Source organism: Dipteris shenzhenensis, chromosome 25 (assembly GCF_047967505.1).
Source record: "Dipteris shenzhenensis isolate YYH24624 ecotype China chromosome 25, Dip_SZ_1.0, whole genome shotgun sequence".
Classification (NCBI taxonomy): Eukaryota; Viridiplantae; Streptophyta; class Polypodiopsida; order Gleicheniales; family Dipteridaceae; genus Dipteris; species Dipteris shenzhenensis.
Genome location: NC_141620.1, coordinates 27,628,343 through 27,649,467, shown reverse-complemented (window position 1 = coordinate 27,649,467; position 21,125 = coordinate 27,628,343). Strand labels below are relative to the sequence as shown.

Sequence of the window (21,125 nt, the reverse complement as noted above, 5' to 3'; positions counted from 1 at the left end):
GGTCTTCCAAAGACTCTAATAAAATTTCTTTCTTTCTTTCTTTCTTTCTTTCTTTCTCTCTATGGGCTTAAACTTAGTGAGATAGACATTCTTAAGCCCCCATGCCCATTACAGTCAACATCGTTTGGTGTCAAACAATAATCAAACTTATTCAATATAGAAAATATTCATTTGTCAAAACGAGCAACAAAATGTGAACCCAACATATTTTATATTAAGCAACCCCCCCCCCACCCCCCCAAAAAAAGCCTCATTTTAGAAACCTTTAAACAATATGGAGTTATGAAGAAAAAAGCATTAATTCGGGCTTAAACTTAGTGAGATAGACATTCTTAAGCCCCCATGCCCATTACAAGTCAACATCATTTGGTGTCAAACAATAATCAAACTTATTCAAGATAGAAAATATTGATTTGTCAAAACCAGCAACAAAGCATGAACCCAACAAAGAAAACAAATAAAACAAGATTCGCTGCAAGAGGAAGTATTGCCTGGCCCCAAGCATGAACGCCAGTGTCCGTACGACTTGCTGCTGTCAGCACCATCATTTCTCTAGATAACCCAGTGATCCTTGTCAAGGCTGTCTCAAGCATTAACTGCACTGTTGGAGGCCTTTGTTGGAGCTGCCAACCTGTGTTAGGTTGAATTACAATATGTCGTTTACAAAATCTCTCTCTCTCTCTCTCTCTCTCTCTCTCTCTCTCTCTCCAAAAGAAATATGTCCTACAGGTTGACAGCACCGCTAGACAAAAGGAGACCAACAAACAAACAGCTCCAAACCCCACCTCAGCCTCTACATCAGCTTCCACAGCACTATCATCTCCATCCTCGGGATCATCTTCTTCTTTATCACCATCATCTCCATCATATTTGGAGGTGGCAGCACCACCAACCCTGGGTGTGACAGTGCAGAGGCAGCACCACGATTGCCAGACACAGTAGTGCCAACAGTTGCAGCAGCATTCGTTGGATTAGTGACAGATATCCACTCTCCTCAGTAGTCTCTCCTGTTGCCCCTACCTCTCAGTCACACAGCCCTTCTTCCCCTCCTCAGCCAGTCTCACCATACCCATGCTCCAGAGACCTCCCATTACAAATCAGCTCACTCAGCCACCTTTTGTACCAGCGCATTCGAGTTTCAGCCACCACGGGGACCCGTCTTTCCCAGGGCCATTCCACCTGATGCCTGGGGATCCCTCTTGATGGAGATACACAATATTCGAGTGAGAGGGGTGGAGCTGACCCGCTTCACATAAGAGCAAGCATGCCTTGTTTAGGAGCAAGCTCGTATCATACATGTACAGGGTGCTGTATGTGCAGGGTGCCCTCATCCAAGGGCTCAAACAGGATATCATAGAGTTTAGGCAAGAGATGACCACCCTGAGGACAACCCCACGAGGCGCACCAACAGTGGCAATATAGCCACAATGCGGTTGGCCATCGCGGAGACATCTAGATGGGTGGATGTGACGAAATGGAAACCTGCAAAGGCAACCGTTTCAGCCACACTCTTGGAGCAGCAGCGGAGAGCCAACAAGGCCCTCAACATCAGAGTACATGGGATTCCCTACACAAACCGCATATCAACAGATGATGCGATGGCTTTTGTGACCACCACTCTAGGGGTCCCAAAGCATGGGATTGAGCTGGCTTCGGAGTGGGGAGAGATCCCAACTCGGAGCAACCCCTTGTCATAGGCTTCCGAGACACCCAAGAAGGACTGGCAACACTTCGACGTAAATCTGCCCTACGTGATCTCACCCTATGATATCCATGGATGAGGACCTGACAACCCTAAAGATCGAGGAGAGACATATCCTTATGCAGCAACGGGACGTGGCCCGCAAGGAGGGGAGTGGGCTGTGGTTCGCAAAGGTCAACTCCTGACTGGCCCCCATCCGCTCTTCCCCATAGGGGGGCAGGGTCTATGAGACCGAAGATACCAAGTCCCTCTCATGCACCATTTGAAACTGTAAGGGTACCTTATGTTCAAATCCAAGGAACTTCTCAGAGTCCTACACAGGACGAGACATAGTCGTCTACACAAAGACACATCAGAGCCCTAAGCAACCATTGCTGATTGTCTGTGGATACACATGGGAGTCAAACCTTCAGAGACGAGACGATGATAAGACAAAATCTGTATCAAGTTTTTTAGCACTGTATATAGCTATGGATAGGCACATAGTTGTACACATCTAGGGTAGGTGTGGGCTTTTGGCATTTGTGGATTTTTCTTTCACAAGCATGATGGACTGATGTATATATTTATATTTTTTTTGAGATAATAAAGCATGTTTTGCAGGGACTTCATGGGAAATGATGAAATGCAATGTGGTTGTACCAGACTTCCAGAGCAAGGGTGTCCAGTGTGTGGTCAAGCGAAATGTTTTTGAGGTCATGTAAAGTCAAGTCATGAAGGGTTTTTTTAATATTTTTTCTGAGTCAATGTGCATTTGCATCTTACAGGAACTTGATGTGTTCTGGTGCCCATGTCCAAGGGCTTTTCATGTATGTGTATGGGGGTGCATGCAAGCTTTAATGTGCATGCTAATGTGTGTGGGAATTGTGTAACTAAAGGTCCAAAATGTGCATTTAATGTGATTTGGGGGAAATGTCTTGAGAGTGGTAAAATGTCAATGATGAGGTGGCAAATTAGGCTGAGGTGGCTGAACTGATTGGGAAGGCATCCTGGTCATGCATGTGGCTACGTAATAGAAGAGGGAAGCTTATCGTCGATGAGCAAGCATGGTACGTGGAGCTTGGGCTTGCAGAGAGGGAGAAGTGGCAAGAGCGAGCGGAGAGACCTGGGCTGCAAACAGCTTGCAGGCTGGCTGGAGGCCATTGCGATGGTGGGAGGCTCGTAGGGTGAAGAGGAGAGAGCAGCTGAAGGAGTGCAACTGCTAACTGGTTGAAGGGCTACACTGTAGGAGGGGGGGTTCCATAGATGAAAGAGGGTGTGTGTGCATAAGCAAAGGGCTGAGTGCCTATGAAGAAAAAGGCCTACCTATGTGATGAGACGGGGATTTCCGACTGCATGCTTGGCAAAAAGGGACTCCAGGTTTGGAAAGGATAAGCTTTGGGTGCTCCTGGGCTACGGCTACGTGGTGAATTTAGATCCAATGGGAGAGAAGGGCTATTGCGGACGCTGTTAGTTATCTTCACGTAAGGGAGTTTGTGAGCTTGTGTGTGCTGAGAAGACCTTGGCGCTGAGGACCTCCAGACATAGCGAGCTATTTCGTTGGCTGAGCATAGCTACTACGTAGGTAGGACAGTCGTTTGCACGTGAGCTGATGCAGAGAATCGTGGTCTGGTTGAGATCATATGAAGGGCTCTGTTTTTTTGATTGAGGAAGCTACGTGGCTGTGTGGGTGACGCCATAAATGTGAGTTAATCTCTCTGTGAGAAATGAAGGCAGCAGGGCTATTGCTAAAAGTGTCTTCCGTTGGATTTGTGCATAGTTGGTGATTATCTATGGATTAGGACAGCTTAAGGCACAGCTGTGTACCGTTGTCTGCTAGCTAAAGAATTTTGGGCAACAAAGACTCCATGAACTCCGTATGCAAAGAGATAGAGGGACCAAGGAGTCGCAGGCTAAGGCGCAATGGATCGTGACGTTCATCGATGATGGTTGTCCTAAAGGAGCTGGGCAATTGATGCTTGCTGCAGAGGTTCGTCAATCACTGATCTTCTGCCTTGTGAGGGAAGAGAAGCTATCCTAAAGGAATCAGAAGTCTCTTTGACATGGTTGTGATCTTAGGTTGATTTGAGTGTGGGAGATTTTTGGATATTGATAGAGAGGGAGAAGAGGAGGCGATGTTGCAGCTTTGTGGGAATTACAAGCTGTTGTTCTTGATGGAAGCTTAGGAGTGTGGGCTGTGGGTTCATAGTATTCTGAGGCTGACTGTTTTCTGAGTTTTTATGGGGGGAAGTTCAGTTCTGAGTTCAGTCTGTTTCGGGCTGTGTAGGTTTTTCCCCTCTTTCAAAGAGTCTGTGTGTATTCTAGTCAGATTGTGTGGAAGATTGACTTGTTATTTGTGTGCTCTGGATATCTACTTTGGAATCTGGTTCATAAGCTCACCATCTACGAGCCCACATTGCAGCTGATCCCTATGAAGTCTCACCTATCTAACGTGGTGAAGTACATAATTCCTGGTTGTCTTTCCATTTTTTTCCCTTATCATCTTTTTCGGCGATCCTGCTGGGGATAGGAGGAGTTTTGAATTGAGATTGGGTACTCAAGACAAAACGGCCGAGAAGAATTGGCTGGGGAATGTTGCTTGAATTTCTGTGTGGTCAGGGATTGAAACTATGAAGACAAAGCCTGGCATGAGAGTGGTTCATTGTAACTTATGTGGGGAGTGTGGACACAAGAGAGAAGATGCCTTGATGTTGAACTTCGGGTGATATGTCTCCGTGCTAAGATTCAAAAGGCTTTGAAAATGATTGCTCTTAGGAAGAAGAATGCCAGTCAGATGCAGGGTAAGCTTTCTTCAGTAGAGTGATTATTTTTTGCTTTCTTCCCAGAAGAGGTTGGGTGGTATTTCTGGTTGGAAGTGTGTTTGAGAGAAGTCAGTTAAGAGGAGAGACGGCTCATGAATTTCCTTGATTTCACAGGTTGCCCAATGAAGACCCAGGAGATTTTTAGAGTGCTTGAAGTTCACAGCTCTTATTAAAGATAGGAATGCTCCAAAAGTTCTTCTTCAGATTCTATCCTTTTGTATGTTGGGAGAAGCGAGAACTTGGCTGCAGACTTTCTCTGCAAGGATGCGTGATGATCACGGTGCTCACAGAAACCCGACTTATCCAGAGGTGAGGACAGCTTTCCTGGATAGGTTTATGTGTGTTAGAGATCCTGATGGCATTTGGAGAGAACTATGTTTATTGCAGCAACAGCCGAATCAGTTAGTGGATGAGTATGTCGGTAAGTTCACTGTGTTGTGGAATAAATGGCAGATGGCCTTATTACCTGAAGTTCCTCCCAGAGTCATAAAAAAGGATAGGTTTGTTGCTGGTCTGAAGTCAGAGATTAGGATAAAGATTGAATGTAAAGAGCTGGTCACTTATGAGGATGCTCTCAGGGTAGCAAAAGAGAAGGAGAGGAAGCAGATAAGATTGTCACAAATGATGCAAGAGATGCCAATGGTTCAGCATGTGCCTGAAATTCTCTCTCATGTGAAGCCAGAAATACAGAAGCCTGAAGTCAAGGAGGAGAATATGAAAGAAGAAATTCATTAAATGTCGGAGCTTATGAAGAGTTTGAGTTTGAACTTGATGAATGGTAGGGGAAGAGGTAGATCATCGGGTGGTTATGGTAGAGGCAGCATGCCTTCTTCAAATAATCCAGGCCCGTGGCAGGCAAGACGAGGTCAAGGGTCATTTGCACCTTGTGTCCAGTGCTTTAATTGTGGAGAGTGGGGACATTACAGCACACACTGTGATAAACCTCCTCATGCTGGAGGTGATGTTTATCCATTGCCAACAGAGTTGAATAATAGGGTGAATGATCATAGTGTAGAAGTAAAAGATGCAGGTCAGCCTAGTACCTATCTATAAAGCCACTGCAGAAGAGAAAGGAAAAGGTAAGGCAGTTACATTTGGCTTGTTGGAGTTGGAGGAAGTTAAAGATGTCATGCCATTAGGGAAGAGAGATAGAGAAGAGGAGGTTGGTCTGAGTGCACAGAAGGGGAAGCAGTCTGAGGAGATGATGACCTACCAAAAGAAGAAGAGCAGGAAACCTAGAGGGAGGTACAGAACTGCAGATTATCCCATGGGGAAGGAGCAAGGAGATTATGATTTGGTGGAAGATCTTTCAGCGAGGAAACCGGACATTACATTTGCTCAAATGATTGGTCTATGCCCAAAGCTTAAAAAAGAATGGAGGTGGGCTGTAAATCCAGCAAAGAAGAATTCTCATAAAGGTACAATTAAGCTGATGTCTATCTCAGAGTTGCCGGATCTTATAGAAGCCTGGCATAAAGGAAAGGGTTTTGGAGAGGCCTATATAGATGGAGGTGCATAGATTTGTGTGATTACCCAGGCTTGTGTGGAAAGATTAGGATTGAAGATATCCCGCTCCTCTAGTTATCGCATCAGAATGGCAAACCACTCCAAGGTGAAGACTTTAGGGATAGTACTTGGTCTGGAGGTTGAGGCATTCAGTGTTTCATGTCGAGTAGATTGTCATGTAATGCCTGCAGGGCTGGGAGCCTATCCTTTGCTTCTTGGAAGGCCATGGTTGAGGAAGGTAGGTGCAATTCAGAATTGGCAGAAAGGAATCTTTTCAATACATACGAATGGGAAGAAATTGGATTTCGATATGGTAAGCAGGGCTGAAGTTCCAGATTCAGCAAGTGAAGAGGAAGAGAGAAGTGAAACCAGCAGTGAGGATGAGAGTTCGGTGACTTCAGAAAGTGATGAAGCAACAATAGCATCGGTGGATTTCGTAGATGAGGAATCACATGTGGATTTTGTGAGAGCAACAGGATTCAGTGAGGAAGAAGTGGATAGGTTTGAGGTTATTGAGGATTTAATGCAGCCCAAATGTTCTCAAGAATCAACCCAGTTGTTGATTGAGAAATCATTGAATCCTGATCTCAATGTTGAGGAGAAAGAAGAATATTTAAAGATGTTGCAGAAATACCCCAATTTGTTTATCACTTCTTATGAGGAGATTAGGGGATTTAAAGGGAAGCCTCTGAGGATTGAGCTGAAGGAAGGTGCCAAACCTGTTTTTCAGAAAATAAGAAGATTAAGCACGGAACAGAGAGATGTGCTGAAGGAAGAAGTCGATAAGCTTCTCAAGGCAGGAATAATTTATCCTGTAGTTCATTCTGATTGGATAAGTCCTGTGGTCATAGTGCCAAAAGGTGTAGACAAATGGAGAGTCTGTGTTGATTACAAACCTCTGAATGCAGTGACAAAGAGAAACCACTATCCTCTGCCTTTTCTGGATGATAGTCTTAATAAAGTGGCGGGTCATGAAATGTACAGCTTGTGTGACGGATATTCAAGGTACTTCCAGATAGCCATAGCCCAGGAAGATCAAATCAAGACTACCTTCATTACCCCCTGGGGCTGTTTTTGTTACAGGAAAATGCCTTTTGGAGTCACCAACGGCCCCTCGCACTATTAGGAGAATTCAGATCTGATTTTATCACCCTTCTTGGATAAATTTTGTAAAGTGTTTATTGATGACATCTGTGTGTACAATGGAAGAAGGGAGCACTGTGGAAAGCTGGATCAAGTATTCTATGAGATTGATAATAATGGTGGTCAATTAAATCCTAAGAAAACTCAGTTAGCTCGGACCAGCATTAAAATATTGGGGCATATTGTATCTGAGAATGGGAATGGGATTGAGCCGGATCCAGCTAAAGTAAAAGCTTTGGTTATGCTGTCCTCTCCTGAGAATACCAAGCAGTTGCATACCTTTCTCTAAAAGGTGAAGTATCTGTCGAGATTTATTCATATGTTATCTAAGATTTTGTATCCCGTTCAGCAGGTGGTAAAATCTGAGCCTCTCAAATGGACGACAAAGAGTGAAGAGGTATTTGAGGTAGTTAAGGAATCCTTGACTCATATTTCAAGTGTAAAGCCACTAGATTATTCCAGGATTTTTTATGTGAATCCGTCTGTGGGACCAGATGCTATTGGTGCTATTCTTTTGCAACAGGGAGAGGGTTCCAGATATATGAGGCCAATCTACTATGCCAGTAGGGTGAAGAGTGAAGTAGAAAGAAAGTATTCAGCGGCTGAATTGGTCCTGGCTAGTCTCTTGTATGCCTGTAGGAGATTTCGGTCTTATCTATTGTCCAGGCCTTTTGTAGTTCTCACTTCATGTTCACTACTGCCTCATATGTTGAATAGTACAAACATCTCCAGGAGCATGATTAAATGGATAGTAGAGTTACAGGAGTACTCTTTTACCTTCTTGGTTGAGAACTCTACCAGAGCTTCCTTGGTTGATCTCCTCACCTATAAGGAAGGACCTATTTAAGTTGAAGATGTGGAGAAGAATACTGACATGAATGAAGAAAAAGTGTTAGAGGATGCATTTATTTTACACTTTGATGGATCTTACATAAAAAGTTTAAATAAAAGTACAGGAGGAATTGTCATTTATGATCCTGGAGGAAATGAGATTCGGAAATTCGGAATTCAGCTTAAAGCCAACAGTAATAATGAAGCTGAATATGCAGCCCTCTTCAAAGGTTTGAGAGTATGCATTAGTCTAGGTATTAAGAGACTCATGATTAAGGGAGATGCTCTGTTGTTTGTGAAGCAAATTTTAGGTGTTTGGAAGGTTAAGCATGTTCATTTGAAGAGATGGATAAGTGCGGTGAGGAAACTGTTAAATCAATTGGATGCCTGGACACTCCAGCATATTGAAAGAGGTAAGAATGTAAGTGCACATGATGCTGCGCAGGAAATTACAGCAGCTTATGTTGATGCAGTAGGACTGCAGGAGCCCTTATACAAAGGAAGGGAGACATTAGCTTATGAGGAAAGCTTCCTGTTAACTGGTAAAGTGCCTGAAGAAGTTCCGAGACAAAGAAAATACAGATTTATTAAAAGCTGTACTTCTTATTGTCTGATAGATGATGTTCTTTATATGAAAGGGGCTGATCTGGTGCTCAGAAGAATTCCTTGGCATGAGGAAGTTTTTTATATTCTACAAGCGAATCATGAGGGAGTATGTGGAGGACATTTTGCTTTTAAAATCATGCTAAGGAAAATACTTACAGAAGGATATGTGTGGCCATCCCTCCAGAGAGACATAAGACATTGGTGCAAGTCATGCCTATAGTGTCAGCAAATGAGTAAGAGGATCTTACATCCAGAACTCAGAAATATCATGCTTGCTTATAATATTTTCGAGAAATGGGGAATAGATGCCATCGGTCCTCTACCCATGACAGCCAATGGAAATTGTTATATGCTGACAGCTGTGGATTATTTGACGAGATGGGCTGAAGCACGAGCAGTACGGGCTATCAATTGCAAAATCTGTATGTAAGTTTGTGTATGAGGATATCTGTTGTAGATTTGGTGTACCATTGGAGTTGCTTTCTGATAGAGGTCCACGTTTCAGGAGTGAACTGATGGATTCATTATGTGGTAAGCTGAGGATTAAACACAAATATGCAAGTCCGTATTACCCTCAATGTAATGGGATGAATGAAAAATTTAATGGTTTGTGTACTAATATTATGGGAAAGATCATGAGAACCTATGAGAAGGAGTGGGATCTTGCTTTGCACTGGGCTTTATGGGCTTACAGAGTTGCAGTAAAAGAAGGCACCCAGTTTTCACCATTTCATCTTGTTTATGGGAAAGAAGCTCTATTGCCCTTGGAAGTAGAAATTCCTGCATTACATATGTTAATGAAGATAAATGAGGATTCAAATTCTACTTTCTAGAACCGGTTATTGGATTTGCAGGAAGTACAACTAGATAGACAAAAGGCGGTGGAACATTATGCTTTAGTTCAAGAGGAGAATCAGAAGAGAGCAAACAGGAAATTTAGGGATAAGAAAATCGAGGGTGATCTAGTTTTGAGATACAACAGTACTCTGGATTCTACCTTCAAGAAGAAATTTGTGACCAAATGGGATGGACCTTTTCGTGTGATGAAGAAATTCAAAAATGGATCATATCAACTTGAGGATTTGGATGGCCAGCAGCATAAGAATAGAGTTAATAGAGGATATCTCTGAATGCAAATCTTATATCCCTCTATCTGCAAGACATGAATGTCTGCAGACTTGGGGATGGGCAAAATGATAGGACAAAATCTGTATCAAGTTTTTTAGATCTGTATATAGCTGTGGGTAGGCACATAATTGTACACATCTAGGGTAGGTGTGGGCTTTGGGCATTTGTGGATTTTTCTTTCACAAGCATGATGGACTGATGTATATATTTATATTTTTTTTGAGATAATAAAGCATGTTTTGCAGGGACTTCATGGGAAATGATGAAATGCAATGTGGTTGTACCAGACTTCCAGAGCAAGGGTGTCCAGTGTGTGGTCAAGCGAAATGTTTTTGGGGTCGTGTAAAGTCAAGTCATGAAGGGTTTTTTTAATATTTTTTCTGAGTCAATGTGCATTTGCATGTTACAGGAACTTGATGTGTTCTGGTGCCCATGTCACGGGGCTTTTCATGCGTGTGTATGGGGGTGCATGCAAGCTTTGATGTGCATGCTAATGTGCGTGGGAATTGTGTGACTAAAGGTCCAAAATGTGCATTTAATGTGATTTGGGGAAAATGTCTTGAGAGTGGTAAAATGTCACTGATGAGGTGGCAAATTAGGCTGAGGTGGCTGGACTGATTGGGAAGGCATCCTGCTCATGCATGTGGCTACGTAATAGAAGAGGGAAGCTTCTCGTTGATGAGCAAGCATGGTAGGTGGAGCTTGCTTGCAAAGAGGGAGAAGTGGCAGGAGAGAGCGGAGAGACCTGGGCTGCGAACAGCTTGCAGGCTGGCTGGAGGCCATTGCGATGGTGGGAGGCTTACAGGGTGAAGAGGAGAGAGCAGCTGAAGGAGCGCAACTGCTAACCGGTTGAAGGGCTACACTGTAGGAGGGAGGTTTCCGTCGATGAAAGAGGGTGTGTGTGCATAAGAGAAGGGCTGAGCGCCTATGAAGAAAAAGGCCTACGTATGTGATGAGACGGGGATTTCTGACTGCATGCTTGGCAAAAAGGGACTCCAGGTTTGGAAAGGATAAGCTTTGGGTGCTCTTGGGCTACGGCTACGTGGTGAATTTAGATCGAATGGGAGAGAAGGGCTATTGCAGACGCTGTTAGTTATCTTCACGTAAGGGAGTTTGTGAGCTTGTGTGCGCTGAGAAGACCTTGGCGCTGAGGACCTCTAGACATAGCGAGCTGTTTCGTTGGCTGAGCATAGCTACTACATAGGTAGGACAGTCGTTTGCACGTGAGCTGATGCAGAGAATCGTGGTCTAGCTGAGATCATATGAAGGGCTCTGTTTTTTTTGATTGAGGAAGCTACGTGGCTGTGCGGGTGACGCCATAAATGTGAGCTAATCTCTCCGTGAGAAATGAAGGCTGCAGGGTTATTGCTGGAAGTGTCTTCTATTGGGTTTGTGCATAGTTGGTGATGATCTATGGATTAGGACAGCTTAAGGCATAGCTGTGTACCGTTGTCTGCTAGCTGAAAATTTTTGGGCAACAAAGACTCCATGAACTCCGTATGCAAAGAGATAGAGGGACCAAGGAGTTGCAGGCTAAGGTGCAATGGATCATGACCTTCATCGATGATGGTTGTCCTAAAGGAGCTGGGCAATTGATGCTTGCTGCAGATGTTCGTCAATCACTGATCTTCTGCCTTGTGAGGGAAGAGAAGCTATCCTAAAGGAATCAGAAGTCTCGTTGACATGGTTGTGATCTTAGGTTGATTTGATTGTGGGAGATTTTTGGATATTGATAGAGAGGGAGAAGAGGAGGCACTGTTGCAGCTTTGTGGGAATTACGAGCTGTTGTTCTTGATGGAAGCTTAGGAGTGTGGGCTGTGGGTTCATAGTATTCTGAGGCTGACTGTTTTCTGAGTTTTTTTGGGGGGAAGTTCAGTTCCGAGTTCAGTCTATTTCGGGCTGTGTAGTTTTTTCCCCTCTTTCAAAGAGTCTGTGTGTTCTAATCAGATTGTGTGGAAGATTGACTTGTTATTTGTGTGCTCTGGATATCTGCTCTGGAATCTGGTTCATAAGCTCACCATCTACGAGCCCACACTGCAGCTGATCCCTATGAAGTCTCACCTATCTGACGTAGTGAAGTACATAATTCCTCGTTGTCTTTCCATTTTTTTTCCTTATCAACGAGGAAGACAGGTGGAGTACGAAAATCTGGAGGAGGGGCAGTACTCTACAGATCATCTCTCATTGGGGCCATCTCAGTCGAGAGGAGAGATGTACATTCGAGATTCCCTTGGATCCAAATTCGACGCATAGATAGTCGCGACCTCTTTATAGCAGTGTGCTACTTCTCACCTGAGACATCCCATTTTGCCAGGGACACACCCGAGAAGGGTGAGACATCGCCATACGCATCTCTCTATCTAGACATCCTAGATCTCTCGAGTCGTAGAAAAGTCCTCGTTGGGGACTTCAATGCGAGGATGGCACGTCAGGTACCGAATTTGGACTTTCGGGATGATTCTATACTGCTGCTCGACATTAACGTTGATGAGGCAGGTATGACACAGATATTTGCTGACAGACAAGGACTAGTCACATCATACGAACATGCACTTATGTAGGATATACGATCTTGTCATCTATAATGGTACTATGGCCCTCCTCAGGTGGCTTCACTTGTTTTACACATGGGGGGGGCTCTAGCGTAGTTGACTATTTCATGGGATCCCCCACCTTCACATCACGCATTATGGATTTCACTATATCACCACCCCCAAGGGCAGATCACCTATCTCTTCTTCAACATCTCCACCCCCGTCTCACGGTACTACACACTGCACCGATCAGACACACACCACTTATCACGACGAGCACTTCGATCATGACTTGTCACCCACATAACCGCCTAGCTATATACACTACTCATATACATTGGTCACATACCCCTACTAGAGGACCATGATTAGTGTGCAATAGTTGGTACGATGCAGAGTGTAAGGCTCTTCGCGGATAGCTCCGACTTGAGGCCAAACATAGCCTTTCGAGAGAACACACACAATACTTGCACTTTGTTCACCAAAGGTGGTGTCAAGGATGCGGCACTCAAGCTCCGCAATGGCTGAGCGAAAGATCATGGAGGCCTTTGTGATGAGTTTATTGCATACAAGATTGACATCCTAGCCCCCATCTTAGCAAAGCTATTCAATGAAGCAGTTTGCCTTGGCTTTCCACAAACATGGACCCTTAACACTCTCACAACTATTCACAAGGCAGGGGATCCCATGAGCCTAGAAAACTACAAGACCATTATGATTGGGCATGTCATGTCCAAGATCTATGCATCAATACTTGACGGAGAGGTCAGCCGATTTGCAGAGATGCAGGAACTCAGGGCAGACGGGCAGGCAAGATTCCGACGTGACCACATGACCATGGATCACGTACTCATGCTCAGGAGTGTCATAGAGAAGGCCAAGGTACGAAAGCAAAGGGTGTACTATTGCTTTGTATTTTTTCGCAAAGCCTGACACGGTCGCATAGGCCCGCCTCATTAAGCGTTTGCAAGAGCTAAGGTATGACAAGGAGATCACATGGGCTGTTATGGCGCTCTATGAGAGAGCCTCAGGCCGAGTTAACGTTGGTCTTGCCAAGGTTTATCTTCAAATCATGTGACTCACAGAAAGCTTGCAATGCATCCAAAAGTCTCTAGTGGCCTACGACAAAGTAGGACATCAATACCACGTCATCTGCGTACAAGAGGATTTGAATGAGAGTACTGGCGAGAGAGCAATGAGCCCCCCATAGTGCCTCCATGAAGGTCTCGAGCTATGTAGAGGCCAAACAAGGTTGGTGATAGCGGCCAACCTTGTTTGACCCCAATGGTGCTCATAATCTCCTCTGTCCACCCGACACTTGTCTACACGTCATGAGCAGCCATGCATAGGGAGCAGTTTACCGATAGATCACCGGATGAGATTGTCTCCTCATATACCTACCTAGGTGTTGTCTTCTCTCGCCCAATTTTCATGATGAGACCTTTAGGCCATCTTCTCCCAGTCGTATTGATGCCCTCTGGGCCCTGGTATGTGCCATGTAGCTTTAGTTATTGGCATTTAGGTCACCTAGTACTTTTAGTGTCTTATGACACCTAGTACTAGTGGTACCACTAGGACACTAAATCCTAGGGTTCTCTTTTATAGTACTTTGTACTTTCATTTTCATTCTTCTAGTTGATGTGACGGCTTTCACTTCTTGCTCCACTCTTGTGCATCCTTTTGCTTCTGTGAGCCTACAGTGGTATCAGAGCCTTCCTTCCCGGACCTGCTCCCTACTCCTAGCTTCCTGCTTCTAGCTCCAGCTCCCGCACTTCAGCTCCATCGTCAAGCTCAGCTACCGGACATCCCGCACAGCTCCGATGCGACCCCGTGACCTGCTGTCCGTATGATTCCGTATAGTCGTACAGATTTCTATACGGTGTATCACGTCGTTCCATACAGTTGTACGGATTTTTCGTACTGCACGTCAGGAAAATATGCCCGTGCAGTATTGTACGGCTGTCCGTACAGTCCAAATAGAGCGTCAGAAATTTGTCCGTACAGCGTGTCAGAAATCTGTTCGTACAGCGCGTCAGAAATCTGTCCATACAGCATGTCAGATTTGACCGTACAGTTGGATCCGTATTGTTTTGTACTTGCAGGATTCATTTGCAGGCTCAGCTGTGCATTCAGCCATTGTTTGGCTTCGATTTTGGGAGTAGACATTACAGTAAATCTGCAATTTTTTGTGACATTTGGGGCTTTTGCATTCATGCTACGATTTTGCAGGTAGATTGCAGATTTGTAGACAATTTGGGGCTTTTCCTAAACTTGTCCCATTTTTGGCTCAATTTTGCTCTACAAATTGGGACTTTTGGGTCTATTGCCGGCAGATTGCATGATACTTTCAGATTTGCACTGAAATTGGCAAGAAATTGCAAGCCATTTGATCACATTTGCAAATTACAAATTAATTTGGGGCTTTTCCAGATTTGGACAGCAAGTCCTATTTTTTGCAGTTGCAAGCCTTGAGGCTATCTTTTGGGTCACTTTATCAGTGCTTTTTGACTTGTCCCATTTGCAATGGTTGGCAACAATCATGATTTATTTGGAATTCTTCATGAATATGATAAGTTGGATGGCACCAACTATCCGATGTGGTCTTATCTCATGAAACATATTCTTGTTGCAAGGCATTTTTGGAACATTGTTTCTAGGATATTGATCTGAGGCCAGCCAATGCTACAGTGGCTGCTCTTACTGCTAGTCCCTCTGCAGAGGGTACTCCTCCTGATGCTTTATGCTCTAGCACGCTACTCTTCCAACTCAGGAACAAACAAGATGGGATGTAAGAGATGCAAATGCACATTCTTGTATTGCTTTATCATGCAAGAGAATCATTATTCCACACATCCGGTCATGCAGGACAGCAAAGGATGCTTGGGACAAATTGGCTTCTCTTTATCAGATTTACAATGAGGCATGTGTTGCATATTTAAGAAGGCAATTGCAAGAAGTCAGCATGAATGAAGATGACTCTATGGATGCAGATTTGACAAAGGTCAAGGACCTCATGGAACAACTTGCCAATATTGATGAGGCGGTGCCAAATTCTCAACTTGTCAGCACCACATTGAATCTGCTGCCAAATACATATCAAGGGTTTGCTACAACCCTTCGACTAGTGGCCATGGGTAATCCAGACCACTACTCCTTTGATTCAGTTAGTCACTTTGCAGGAAGAGCAAAGTCGTGCTAATAGGCAAGCTACTATTCTTGATAATGCATTTGCTTCACAGCAGACAGGAAAAGGCAAGGCTTCCAAGCCTATGGGCAAGCCTAAATATGAGCCTAACAATGGCAATTCCTCCAATGCATCTCAAAATACAGCAAATAAGTCAAAGAAGAAAAGATGCAACTATTGTCGCAGCCAAGGCATGAAATTTCAAAATGCAGGAAGAGCATTGCTTCGGAGAAAAAGAAAGCAGGATTGACAGTCAATGCCTCACATGTAATTGAATCCCATGAGCCAGCAGATGCCTCACATGCACATGCTCTCCAGGATGATTGGGCATGGGCTGTCCATTGCTGTTTTGATCCCTCCAAAGTTGATGCATTCTTTACCGCTAATGATGCTCAGTCTTGGTATTTTGATAGTGGTGCTTCTAAGCACGTCACCTCTTGCAGACAGTTGTTTCATTCCCTAGCTAATGCACCTCGAGGGGGGACTGTCACATGTGCTAATAATGCTTCCTATGCTGTAAAAGGAATTGGAGATGTGCAGCTCACATCCATTTCAAGCCATCCTGTCACTTTGACAAATGTTCCTTTTGTGCCTGGAATTGAAGTCAACTTGATTTCAATTTCAGCAATTGCCACTTCAGGTTTCAGAGTGATATTTGATGGATACAAATGCTTAGTATATGATCTTCGTGATGACAATGCCATAGTTCTCACTGGCACTTTGAAAAAGGGGCTTTATCACCTTGATTATCACTCAGCTGCACTTTCTATTGAAGCATTTGCTATTTCAGATTCACAGCTTGCTGAAACTCATCTTTGGCAGGAGAGAATGGGTCATCTCAATTATAGAGCTCTTGCCAAGTTACATTCACAGGGCATGGCAAATGATGTACCTCAAACTCACATAGTTTCCAAACATGTGTGTGAGGGTTGTCTTTTGGGTAAGATGCATTGGTTTCCTTTTTGTAATGAAGGTGGGAAAAAGAAGGATTTTAAGGGGGAAATAGATGGGAGAATAGTAGGGGAAATGTGGGAACTGTGGGGGACTATATAAGTCAACCCAAAAGGATTGTAAGGGACTTTTTGATGTGACATCTAATCCTATCTACTCTCCCTTCCTCCTTCCTGCCTACGCTCACTCACTCTCTCTCTCCCTCTTTCCTACTCCCTCTCAATCTCTCCCTCTCTTCCTACCTCATTCTCTCTCTCCTACCCTTCCTCTCCCTCTTCCCCCCCTCTCTTTCCTCTCCCACTTCTGCTCCTCTATTCCCCTTTCTCCAAATCTGTCCCTACCCCCCTTCTCTACATTGGTATCAGAGCATCGACTCTGGCACCTTTGCTTCCCCTTTCACCTTTCACTTCAGCTCCTACGCGAACCGTAGAGCGGTGAATCTGGCCAGAGAGAACAACTATGGTCTAGCGAAGTACAGATGTAGGAGTCAAGAGTTCAGACTTGACTAAGGTTGTCTGCGTCAGAGGCTTCAATTTGGAAAGACAGCGCTCCACAGCAGCCCACGAGCAAAGAGCAAATCCACGAGCAAACAACTAACAAGAGCCCTCTGACCAGAAGCAAACAGCAACTTGCCTGATGACCACGAGCAAACAGCAGATCCACGATTCTACCACAACTAATCCGGAGCTCCACACCTCTGTCATCGACGGCAGTCTTGCCCTCGAGCTGCCCGTCGCCACGCCCTTGAGCTGCCCATCCCATCAGACCACGCGACAGACCTTGCTCTGCTGTGCGCCATCAACGTGATCTCCGAGCTACCAGTAGCTTCTGACCATTTCGGGGCCGCTCTCCTCTGTTGGGCTCTGCTTGGATTGCTTTATGCGTGGACCGTTGTGGCTGTGACCTCCGAGCTACCCATCCATCTTCTTCGCCACGCTCTTGCTGTGCTGCCATGACACCCGTCCCCCGTTGTGCTGTGCCGTCGTCCACCGTCGCTACCCATCGCTACCCGTCGCTACCATACTGTCGCTTCTTGCAGTTATCAGGTTAGTGTGACTCGGGTTAGTCAGATTAGTTGGTCAGGGTTAGTTAGCTAGGTTAGTTTGGGTTGGTAGGTTTGTTTGGGTTCAGTTAGTGGGTTAGGTTAACCTAACTAGGGTTTAGTTAGTAGGTTAGATTGGGTTAGACTAAGTCCTTGTACTAACTGTCATAGGGGTCTTAGGTTAGTGCTGTCCTAACAGTCTTAGGCGACAAAGGGACCCCCCTTGGGAAGGGGGCGGGAGGTGAAAAAGGGCAAAAACTCAGATTCCAGCCTCTTCACCGAGCTTTCTTCGAACCTCTTCAACGACTGCATTTGAGCCTCTTTACTGACACCTCTCGAGCCTCTACATCGAGCCTTCGACACTGGGCACATTTTCCTCGTGTCACTCATGGCACCCAAACGTGCACCCCAGTCGGATGAGTCATCTCAGCACGGTGACGATGTTGCTCAGCAGGAGCAGATGCCGGTCCCAGAGGGTGCATCTCCTTCACAGGCAGTTTCTGCTATGCCTACCGACACGCAGTTTCTAGATGCATTGGCCTCGATGCTTCAGGGGGCTTTTCAGCAGATGGGTCAACAGTTGGGGCAGCAGCTCACCACTGCTATGGCTATGCACGATACAGCTATCACCCAGATGGGTAAGAACCTTGGGCAACAGATCACTACCGCCATCAGTATGCACGATAAGGGTAAGCAACCCGCACCCCAGCACGGGGATCAGTCGGATAGCCAGAATGATTTTCCTGACCCACACAAGGGATTTATGGCTGATGGCCATCACACTTATGATGTTGGTTCTATGCATGCACCCCAGCATGGGGATTATGTTGATTTTGGTGATGCCTTGCCCGTGCCGCCAAGCACTTCTCTTATTGATTCCAGGCCTCCATTTGGCTCGCAGATTTCATTGGCTGAGCCATCCATTTTGGGCCGGCCCATCGGCACATTTTTGCCAACGGCGAGCATGCCTGGATTGGGTGTTGGGTTTCAGGGCAGTTGGGAGAGGGGCCAGTCCTCTTCTCAACCTTTTTCTATGCCACCCACCCACCGAGATGTTTATGGCAGGCAGACTCAGCAGGGATTGCATGCTTCAATGACACCTCCTGTTAATACATTCAGTCAGACTCAGCCTGCGTATCAGGGAGGTAATGCTTTCAGTCAGACGCACTTTATGCATCAGGGGAGTGGTTCTCCTAACCAGCATGATGCTGGAAGTGGGCAGCATGCAAACATGGATGATATGCTTTCAGATGCCTTACGTTCATATAGGGCTTTGCCTGAGGATGTTCGTAATGAGATGTCCTTTTCACAGTATGTGAGCTTCAAGCGTGAGTATGCTGGTAGTCACTATAGGAATAACGCAGCCAAAGATGTGAAAGATAAAATCTCTGTGCATAAGTTTAAGGGTGACACTCGCACTCCCAATGAGTTGGAGGAGTGGCTCACGAAGCTTGAAGATTATTTCCGCTTCTACCCTAAGAATGATGAGGAGAGGATCATTTTTGCTGGCATGCATTTACAGGATTATGCACATACATGGTGGTGTTACATGCGAGAGTCACCTCAGAAGCCTACCACCTGGAAACAGTTCAAGGAGCTTATGGTCACGACCTTCGTCTCGGCCCTGATCCTTGAACAGTACCTTGCTGAATTCTATGCACTGTCACAAACAGGTACGGTCCAGGAGTACTTGCAGCGTTTTTGGAGACTTTCTTTGTTTGTACAGGATATTTCTGAGAAAGGGAAGTTGCTGCGTTTTATACAAGGCTTAGATCCCTCTCTAGCTGCTGATGTGAGAGCTCACAATCCTCTAACCATTGAGCGAGCAGCCCAGCTTGCTGAAATGTTTGAGCCAAAATATGCTGGCAAGTACAAGCATGTGTCACATAGCTTCTATGGTACTGCTTATGATGCTGACAGGAAGACAAATTCTGCTGATTGGATTGATAAGAAACCAGCAGCTGCTTCCTTCCCACGATATCCAACAGTTTCTGGAAGTAAGATGCCATATGCAAAGCCATATAGGCCCATGGATGCAAAGACAGGTGTCAAACCCAGCGCTGGTTTTGGCAAATCAGAAGTTAAACAACATTCCAGAGCCATAATGGACAATAGGAAGAAGGCAAATTTATGCTTTAGGTGTGGAGAGAAATGGACACCTGAGCACCGAGATGTGTGCAAAATGAAGAATGTCAGCTCAGCCAAACTCAGCATGATAATTGAATTATCTGATGATGATGAAGTGGCTGATGTAGCAGACCCCCATGATGTCTCTCATGAGGAATTGACAAGAGTTCATGATGTAGATGAGTCTCCTGACACAGATGCCACAAAGGGGACTGTTTTTCCTTTTGATCCGGGTAGGGCTATTGAGCAAACCACTCATGTGATGCATGAGATTGATATTCAGCCTACATGTAGCAGGAAAGGCCGTAAGCCAACACTCTCTGTGTTGGAGCATCAACCTACAATGCCTTTTCCTGTCAGAGGTGATGCTAATGGTAATGTTCCTGTGGATGATGAACAGATTTATTGGGATGCCCAGCCTACACTGTATATCATCTCACTACATGCCTTGATGGGTGCCAAAAGTGCTGACACAATCAGGTTGAAGGGACTGATTAATGGCAGATGTGTCCATGTATTGGTAGACAGTGGTAGCACTCACAGTTTCATTAATTGTAGAACATTGCAAAGATTGGGATTAGTTGCTACAGAGATAGACCATGGTCTGAAAGTGGAGATCGCGAATGGACAGCACATGATCAGCAGACATTGTTGCCAGGATGCCAAGATCAAGTTTTCTGATCATTATGAGTTTGCAGGTGATCTTTTGGCATTGGATATGGGACCCATAGATGCTGTCCTGGGTTGTGATTGGCTGAAATCCCTGGGGAAAATCAGTATAGATTTGAATGCTTTATCTCTTGAGTTTTTCCACAAAGGTAGAACTGTTACATTGCAGGGCATTGTGAATCAGAAATTGCAGGTCATTTCAGCAAGGCAGCTAGCTAGGGAGCTCAAGAACGAAAGTGCCATTTATGCATTGAATGTCTCTGTACCTCAGGAGGGTGGTATTCCCCATGTGGATAATTGTGAAATGCAGAAATTGCTCTTAGAATTTGGGGATGTGTTTGCTGATATGCCATCTCAGTTGCCCCCAAAAAGAGAGGTTGATCATGCCATAGTCCTGGAACATGGTAGTAAACCAATAAACAAGGCCCCGTACCGACTCTCTAAGGTTGAACGGGAAGAAGTGGCAACACAGGTGCGAGATTTGCTTGAGAAAAACTTCATTGCTCATAGCACCTCGCCATTTGCATCTCCAGTACTCCTGGTGAAAAAGAAGGATGGCTCTTTTCGTATGTGCATTGATTACAGAGAATTGAATAAGACCACCATTAAGAACAGGTTTCCTATTCCCAAGATTGATGACCTGCTGGATGAACTCAAGGGTGCTCAGTATTTCACGAAGATTGATTTGAGGTCAAGTTACCATCAGATCAGGATGAAAGAGGGTGATGAGCATAAGACTGCCTTTCGTACAGAAAGAGGATTATATGAGTTCAAGGTGATGCCTTTTGGTTTGACTAATGCACCAGCCACCTTCCAGGCACTCATGAACAAGATCTTACACCGCCTTCTTTTCAAATGTGTGCTGGTATTTTTCGATGACATTCTCATTTATAGTAAGGAT

The 21,125-nt window shown here is 45.0% G+C and overlaps 1 protein-coding gene across 4 annotated transcripts in view; it reads right to left on the bottom strand.

The window, feature by feature from the left end:
• Positions 1 to 21,125, bottom strand: part of LOC147885686 (Pseudouridine synthase family protein) — a 73,094-nt gene that overhangs the window by 29,127 nt on the left and 22,842 nt on the right. For 3 of the 4 annotated variants that reach the window (XM_087396680.1, XM_087396682.1, XM_087396683.1), the window contains exon 3: positions 492 to 623. In XM_087396680.1, the coding sequence (XP_087252806.1) occupies positions 492 to 623 (132 nt within the window). Of the gene's footprint in view, positions 1 to 491; positions 632 to 21,125 lie in introns of all 4 variants that reach the window. The other variant, XM_087396681.1, reaches the window with a different exon arrangement.